We start from the raw sequence: 8,270 nt of genomic DNA on the forward strand, positions 1-8,270 counted from the left end.
ATTGGTGGACAGAGCCCGAAGGGAGTAATATTTGGAAAAACTTAGGAAATTTTTGAAAATAAATATTTAGTGAATAAATAATGTATTGTATGTATATGTGAAAGTATGTGTACAATTTTGACTGCCCCACCTGCGAATGAAGTTGGCTCGACCAACCCTTGTCTTTATGTAGACAACAATGTTTGACCACCGGATTAATGATGAACAACAGAGGAAGCAGAAACAAATTGGTTAAGAGGACTCTATAAATTAAAGCTTAATTTTGAAAGTTTCTTTTTTATAAAGTCGAATATATTTCTAAACTTTTAAAAGCATTATATGATTAAGCTAATAATAAGAACAATTAGAAACACATTAAATAAAAGTTTGTTGAGCATAGTACAATATTACAGTTGATTCCAAATATTTACTAATATGGTTTGAGCTAAATTTGCTGGATTTGGATCCGTTATTATAATGAGATTGGAGAAGACAAAAATAGTCAATTTTAAATGATTTACGTAATATATATATTGGACAAAATTAATAGAATATTTCTTTTTTCCAATGAAGCTAGGTCCCCCATATTAGAGACATTTGCACCTTACAATAAAACGTCAAAGAATTTCAATGAACTTGGCTGTAAATTGATGATCATATATATAGAAGTTATCGTTACTATTGAATTTACTAAAATTATCTTCATTTTAATAATATCTATCTTCTCATACTTTGTAATTTATATTATAAAAAAGAAAAAAAGATTTGTGGCTCTGAAATTTACAGAAGAGCTAACTCGAATCTTGGTAAGCCATTCTTGTAGCTCCACATTATCCATTAACTCTTCTCTCTCTTCAATCTCTCTCTGCTGCAGGGAATGCTGTTCTATATTTTAATTATTAAATTATAACATTAAAATATTAAATTTGTTTATTATAAAATAATTAAATGTGTGTGCATATTTCTCTCTCTCCCGCGAAATTTTCACCGCCTTTTTATCTCTCTCCTCTCCAGTGAAAGTCACTCTCTCACTTCCCAGAATATCCGTACTTTCCAATATCCAACAAAACTCTATTGATTTCAAACTCTTAAAAGTTGTAATCTTGTGCATATATCCTCTTTCCTTCCATGGACTCTCTCTTCTTCTCGCTCCCTTTTTTCTAGCTGTTGAGCCCTTTCTTTAATTACACAACATGCTGCTAATCTTACCTTCATTATGCTTCATTTTTCTAACAATCCATTCCAAAATTTGTTCTGCATATTGCTTATATATAGCTTCTTGACTTGGGCACTAAAAATTTCCAATCTTTTTATGAAAATTCGATCTGGATCATTGATTAAATCGTGTGTTTTGTTTTTCTGCTAATCAGTTTGATCAACTGTGTGCTTAGAAATGGAAGAAGAAGAAGAAGAAGAAGAAGAAGAAGAAGAGGGTGCCAGAAATGATGATGATAAGTATGTTTCCTTTCATGGGTTTTTGTTTTTCTTCTCTTCTTTTTCAATTTTTTACAATTTGTAATTCATTTGTTACAGCTGCTGATGTTTTTGGTGATTTTGCCAGTGATAAACTGCAGCTATATTGTGTCTGTGATTGATTGATTATAAGCCCTTTATGACGTTCATTTCATGTTTATGATAATCACTCAAGAAAATTGTCTGGTCCAACAAGGGGATCATCCAAGGCAAACTGGACAGAGGAAGTGGTGATTAATTAGTTTGTTTGATGTGTTCGTACGATGTTCGTTTCTGATCCTGATATTCATTTATGTACTGGTCTGAAACCTTGTTGATTCTCAACTATAATGTCTTGTTTTTGTGAAATAGGATAACATTTTGCAAGACGCAGTTCAAAAATATGAAGGGAAGTCGTGGAAGAAAATAGGCAAGTTTTGATGGTTTCCATTTAAATTGATCTTTGAGCTGAATACAATGATACTATAAATGAAACTGATGCTGCTTCCCTAGTTGAGATTATTGGCTCAATGAGTTTGATTTTGAAAAGCGAATTTGTTTTGCAGCTGGATGCCTCCCTGGTCGAACGGATGTGCAGTGCTTGCATCGTTGGCAGAAAGTTATAAATCCCGGCCTGGTTAAAGGGCCATGGAGTAAGGAGGTCATACCATATACCTATATTCTATGCAACAAAATGGAAGGAGTTCTGTCTTTATTTCTTCAAAAGTGTGACATTATCTTGTTGTTCGACTTCTGCAGGAAGACGCCATTCTCATTGAGTTGGTTGAGAGGTCCAGTGAGAAGAAATGGTCTGAAATTGCGGAACAGCTTCCAGGCAGGATGGGAAAGCAATGCCGGGAAAGGTTATCTAGTTGCAGTTTTGCACATGCCCTTGATGTGTTAAGATACTCATTTGTTTTATGAGAGATGTAACATTCACGCGATTTATTTAGGTGGTGCAACCATTTGAAGCCTGAGATAATTAAGGCACCGTGGACAGACGAGGAGGAAAGGACTCTGATCAATGCTCATGCTGAATATGGGAACAAATGGTCCATATTAGCCAAGCTTTTACCTGGCAGGTACTTTTTCTTTCAAGAATCCAGCTTATGTCAGTTCAATCATTGGTTATGATGCTTATGAAATTTGTTTTGCAACGCGTTTTGTGTAAGATTCAAACTAGGACTAAATGTATCTGATTGATTTGTTCTCTGAATCTACTAGGACTGAGAACTCGGTTAAAAACCACTGGAACTGCTCTCTGAAGAAGAGACTCTGTAGCAATCCTGCCTTTGGCTCCGTTGCAAATCATCCTCGATTATATGTACCTCCTTTGCAAACCAATAGTAAACAAGTTGCTTGCGATTCCACAGAAGCAAACCAAACATCAAGCAACATAGAGTTGAGTTCCGGTTTGTTTCATGGAAATCATAGCAATTTATCATTTGCTTCAGGAAATGCAGTGCCATCAACTTCCAGCAAGACTGTGATCATGGATGACCATCCAAGACTGTAAGATTCAAAGGCCTTGAATCATGGTACTAGAAAGACAGAAATACGAGGTTTTACTTCACTATGTGAAGACCATCCGTGTCACATGCCTTCTCTTGTATGTGATAATGGTGATCGAATTAGACCAAGAGGAGACGGTGGTGATAACCCTGCGAGTTCATCGGAGGGGTCATACACGGGCTTATGCTATGAGCCAATTCAGCGGGCGGATTTGGATATCTTCTTGTCGACTGGTAGGTTTCCAAGCACTGAGAGCTACATACGCCAACAGCCAAGACCAAGACGGGATGAAAAGGAACTGCCAGGTGATGCATACAGCAGAGCTAGGGCCATACTGAGGAGTGCAGCTATGAGCTACCATAATGTGCCGTCTATTATTAGAAAACACGCTATCCAGATATTGTACGGATGCGTTCCTGCACTGGAGGTAATCAAGTCCCAGAAGTAGATGATGATGATGATGATGATGATGATGTTCATACTTGCACTTTTCTCTCTCAAAGCTTGAGAAGCTTGCAGCCGTTGAATCTGTGGGGATTTGAAACAGAATTTGGCGATGCATGAGATTGAAATGATCTTTTATTGAGAGGGTTTCTGTGATCAGGTTTTATGAGAATCCTGCTTTGTGTAGCTCTTGATATCAGCCAATGCTGCAAAACAATGTGATGCTTGCTGCCGCATTGTGATTTTTAGTATAAGTATTTTTAACTTATGATTATGGTGGTTGTGTTTATCAGTTATGTTTAACAGAAACTTCCAAGAAATGAAGGAGTACCTAACTTACAATAATGTAGGATATTGACAGCTGAATATTAATGTTTACGCCAATAAATTTTGGTGTGTTTAATGAAGATGATTCCTGAAAATGGTGGTTTTTGCATTAGCTACTACTCCTAGTTTTCATGTTTTTAGACTTATCACAACTAGCATAGTATAAATTATTTTGCCAAACGGAACTTTCATGAGAGTAATTAATAAAAGTATTATTGTTTGAAAATCAAAATAATAAAGTTTCCATTTTTGGTCAGAACAATGTAATTTTAGGATATCCAATAAGTATAAAACTGAGAGGGATCCAACAACCTCTCAACCGTATTTTCAAATTCATCTTGCATCTCTCTCTCTCTCTCCTCTCTCTGTGTATCATATCTGCAGAGTCCAAAATGCCGCAGGGAACGCTTGAAGTTGTTCTTATCGACGCCAATGGTTTGGAGAAAACAGATTTTTTATGTATGTGAGATCTCTTTAACGTTCACTTGTGATGGTTTTTTGTAAGATCTATTGATCTGATAAAAAAATCCCATTCCTGGTGATCTATCTATCTATCTTTGATCATCTTTTCTTGTTTTTTGCAATATTACAACAATTTCGACAATAACAACATTGTTCGAACAAAAATATCTCATGCACTGAATTTATTAGTTTGATTTTGGTGCCTGGCAGCCAGCACAGATGCTTATGCCATAATCAAATGCCAAGATCAAGAGAAAACGAGCAAAGTTGCATCAGGTGCGTTTTCATTCTCAATCTTGGCCATGAATGTATCTACTTGTTATTCATTCATGCATGTTTTAAACTGATGATGAATGACAACTGTTGATACACCCAAAATCTTGGCTTGCAGTTGAACGATCGTCCCCCACGTGGAACGAGACCTTCATGTTTGCCATCTCTAGGGATGTTAAGGAACTAAAGATCAGGATAATGGATAAAGACACTCTTAGTGCTGATGACATTGTTGGTGAAGTGACGTATGTAAATCGCCTAATTTATCTGCTTCTGTATACGTACAAACTCTCGTTCTCTAATATGGTTTTTCAATCTTTTCTCGGATTCTCAGAATTCCTCTTGGGCCGGTGTTTGAATCGGAAAGAGTGCCATCAACTATGTACAATGTAGTCAAAGACGGGACATTATGTGGAGGGATAAATGTCAGCCTCAAGTTCAATCAACAGGTTGAATATAACCATGTAGTCTTAATTGGTTTTTCTTGAAAAGGATATATGATTTTACCATTCTTTGTTGTTGCAGACAACACGGAGCAGGGGATTTTCAAATGAGGATCTGGGAGGGTGGAAGTCATCATCAGCAATGGATTGATTTGTTCGACGATGCGAAGTTTCTGTTTCTACCGCTTGAAAGATCCTTGTATTTGAATTTCATTGTAGCAAGTAGCAACTGCATTGTTTTTAGATTTTTTTTTATCAGACCTCAGATTTGAGGAGACCAATTTCATTGCCTCTTAGTTTGTGGCAGATTTAGAGTTTTCAATAAAGTGTTAGAAGTTGTTTGATCAATTTGGTTAATGTTAATAGTTTGACATATTCTTGCATGGTATGGTTTTTAGCTGAGGATTTGTTGTATGATACATAGATTTTCATGTTGCTGAGGAAACATAGGTTTATATCTTAGTACATTTCTGAGTTCTGACTGCTTTTTCAGACATCAACCCTGGCCTAACAAATGAAACATATTTCATTACAAGAACACGAGATGATGATTCTGCAGGTCATTATCTGCAAGATGATAATTACAGAAGAAAGAGAGGAGAGATTACAAGTACAGGTCTTTATCTGCATTGACTTGTTATTATAAATAAAATGGAAAACTATCATCCCTTCCAAGGAACATCAACAAAATAAGACATAAAGAGAGAAAGGAAACTTCATACAAGAAATCAGTTTTGTCAACTATCCCTAGATTATGCAATCTTTGTTAACAGTTAAAGCTGAAATCTTGCCAAATCTTAAGTAGAGCAAACTAAGCAGATTGTCAAGGCAGCAAGAAGAACTTCGACATACACGGGCAATCAGAAAGCCCATTTTCTTGAAGGATATGACTTTTCCTTTGAAGGAACTGACAAGCCAACCTGTTTACTTTGCTCTTCGTCAGGTTCCTTACTCACGAGTGCAGTACCAACATAATGAAGCAATGCAGAAGCATCTTCAAGATTATTCTTCAAACTGAAGGATGTTGACATATAAAGCTTTGAGGGTTTCTTCTCCAATTTTTTTACTGTCTTTTCAAGCTCTGCAGATTCTAGGAACCTTTCTGTAGCTGCATCCCAAGAGAGCTCGTGTTTTTGAGCATCTGTCAGTGGAGCAGGCTGGTCTTGCAATGCTTTGCATGTTTCCTTCACAAAGCCCTCACTATCATCATACATTCGGCAATTTGGAAATTGCTTGAAGAAATCATTTGAGGGGTGATTTGCGCACACAACTATTTTTCCCATGGCCAATGCTTCAGCTGTTGTTGTGCAGACTACATCGGTTGTGCTAGGATTTAAGAACACCTTGTAGCTGAATATGGGAAAATTTCAGGACATCAGTAGCTCATAGTGTATCCTATTATGGAAGTAGAGACAAAGCTAGTGAACTGGACAACCTACGCATGCAATGGCATTTCACTTAATGGATAAAAATACCATGAAGGATTTAAGACTGAATGGGCTAGCAATATAGACAGAAATAAGGCATCAGAAGCAAGTATGTAAAAGTGCATGGTTTTCTTTGGATACATATACTTAAGCACACTCAAAAGGAATATTCTGGAAAAACTGGAAACGGATAAACGTCATCAAATCCCAGATTTAGCAGGCCATAGTCAGTGTACTCCTAGTTCCAGTACTGTATTCTAATTGACCAGTAAGATAGGCACATTTTTTCACTTTTCCAAAAAATAAAAATAAAAAAGTCAGGAAAATTTATATCCAAATAGTAAACTACTTACTCGTGAAACAAGGGATCAGCATGATCACGCCCAGGGTTAACCGTGACTTTTATTTCCAGTTTTTTTGCAGCTTCTTCAACTTGATCAGAGTCCTCCCCGCTGCCATACAAATCAACTTCAATGTCCGTTAATTCATTCTGGTTATCAGATAGGAGTTTGAGAAGCTCCATGTAGCCTTTGTGCCAGACCATCTTTCCAATGTAATATGCACCTTTGGTGAAGGGTTGGGTCTCATTGTTGTTGCTCTCTCTTTTTCATGCCAATTTCAAGGAACTTCGGATTTACTCCGAGGACATTGCAAATAACAGATCTTGGAAGCTCTTGAGTAGCAGCTGACAGTCGGATCACCTACCATTATGAACCAGACGTGTAATGTAAGCAACTAGCAGTCGGGCTATACTAATTGTCAACAATCAGAATCGTGCCCGATGTTTTCTGTCATATACAAATATAGCTTTCATAGAAAAATTATAAGCTTAGCTAATCGATATTCAACCGGGTACAAACTTTAAATATCTAAATTGGAAAATTCAGGTATGTATTAGCAAGTAGAAACTACAATAGAAACTATTTCTCCATAAAAGAAAAAAAAAGGAAAAAAATTAAGCAGTTATGGAGAGGCTTACCATGTGGCAGTATATGTCGACAACCCAACTGTTCATATATTTCAGCAAAAAAGCTTGGAACTGCCCATTCTTCTCTCTCTTCACATATTCGAGATAATTTGTGTGAACAACTCCTACAACCAGTCGAAATTTTATTTTCCATCTCTTCCCATGATGATACCATGTCAGGTGCTCAGGCTCCTCTAGAACTGCAACATCTGCCTCTTCATCAGGAATTACTTCAGTAATGTCTCCTAGAGCGATGATGCTCCTTTTATGTAGGGAAAACTGCAGCATGAGATTAACTTGTGTAAGAATATAGGTTTTCCAGGTGGAATTTGGTGACAGTAGTTAGTTGCAAATCATGCATTGAAAAAACATGGTGTTGAACAGTAAGACTTTTCAATTTCTGTGCAGACATCAAAACTATGCAAAATGTGGAACTTTATAATCCACGCTCTTCATGATGAACCAGTACAACCATATCCGCATATTATAGTTTGACTTACTCTTCCTGGGTAAAACCGTATTGCAAAATTTGAGCTGAATCCAGTCCTTTCACCAAGCCACTGGCGCACATAGGTTTCTTGTTCTGAAGCTGATTCAAATGTGATATTATTGGAATACACATGCTTTTGGTCCACCAGTTTCAACCAAGGGATAACCAAAGTAACTTTCCACCCACCATCTTTTGCAAGATATGCTGCACGAAACAGAGGGTTGACTGCAGTCCCGGTTAGCCATGGAAGGCTTCTTATCCATGCATTTATCAGATTTAGCCACAATAGACTCTTGGAAGATAGGTCACATCCCACAAAAACTGGAAGAGCTAACTTAAATAGGATAAATAGCGACGCCCTATCTGCAATGATAACATAAAACGATATCAATTTTCTAAAGAGCCGATCACCATGTTCTATCTATGACAGCACAAGGGTCCAACAAATTGCCATCAAATAAATATAATCAATTTCCATCATAATTACAAGACAT

General features: G+C 36.9%; 2 protein-coding genes and 1 pseudogene across 6 annotated transcripts; 2 read left to right on the top strand and 1 right to left on the bottom strand.

The window, feature by feature from the left end:
• The first annotated feature begins 975 nt into the window (after positions 1 to 975).
• Positions 976 to 3,661, top strand: LOC121794517 (transcription factor MYB3R-2-like). 4 transcript variants are annotated; one of them, XM_042192713.1, is made up of 7 exons: positions 976 to 1,434; positions 1,628 to 1,682; positions 1,804 to 1,861; positions 1,998 to 2,092; positions 2,191 to 2,294; positions 2,385 to 2,513; positions 2,656 to 3,661. In XM_042192713.1, the coding sequence occupies exons 1-7, from the start codon at positions 1,373 to 1,375 to the stop codon at positions 2,945 to 2,947; spliced, it is 795 nt and encodes a 264-aa protein (XP_042048647.1). In that variant the 5' UTR covers positions 976 to 1,372; the 3' UTR covers positions 2,948 to 3,661. The 4 variants fall into 4 exon arrangements, with proteins under 4 accessions (XP_042048647.1, XP_042048670.1, XP_042048661.1 ...); XM_042192736.1 differs by having other exon boundaries at positions 979 to 1,434; positions 1,541 to 1,717; XM_042192727.1 differs by having other exon boundaries at positions 979 to 1,434; positions 1,628 to 1,717.
• Positions 3,662 to 4,027: 366 nt separating this feature from the next.
• On the top strand, positions 4,028 to 5,159 carry LOC121805247 (elicitor-responsive protein 3-like). 2 transcript variants are annotated; one of them, XM_042205051.1, is made up of 5 exons: positions 4,028 to 4,173; positions 4,387 to 4,452; positions 4,568 to 4,694; positions 4,784 to 4,898; positions 4,975 to 5,159. In XM_042205051.1, the coding sequence occupies exons 1-5, from the start codon at positions 4,107 to 4,109 to the stop codon at positions 5,041 to 5,043; spliced, it is 444 nt and encodes a 147-aa protein (XP_042060985.1). In that variant the 5' UTR covers positions 4,028 to 4,106; the 3' UTR covers positions 5,044 to 5,159. The 2 variants fall into 2 exon arrangements, with proteins under 2 accessions (XP_042060985.1, XP_042060986.1); XM_042205052.1 differs by having other exon boundaries at positions 4,110 to 4,177.
• Positions 5,160 to 5,737: 578 nt separating this feature from the next.
• LOC121757819 lies at positions 5,738 to 8,270 on the bottom strand (annotated as a pseudogene).

The sequence above is a fragment of the Salvia splendens genome, chromosome 1, assembly GCF_004379255.2.
Source record: "Salvia splendens isolate huo1 chromosome 1, SspV2, whole genome shotgun sequence".
Classification (NCBI taxonomy): domain Eukaryota; kingdom Viridiplantae; phylum Streptophyta; class Magnoliopsida; order Lamiales; family Lamiaceae; genus Salvia; species Salvia splendens.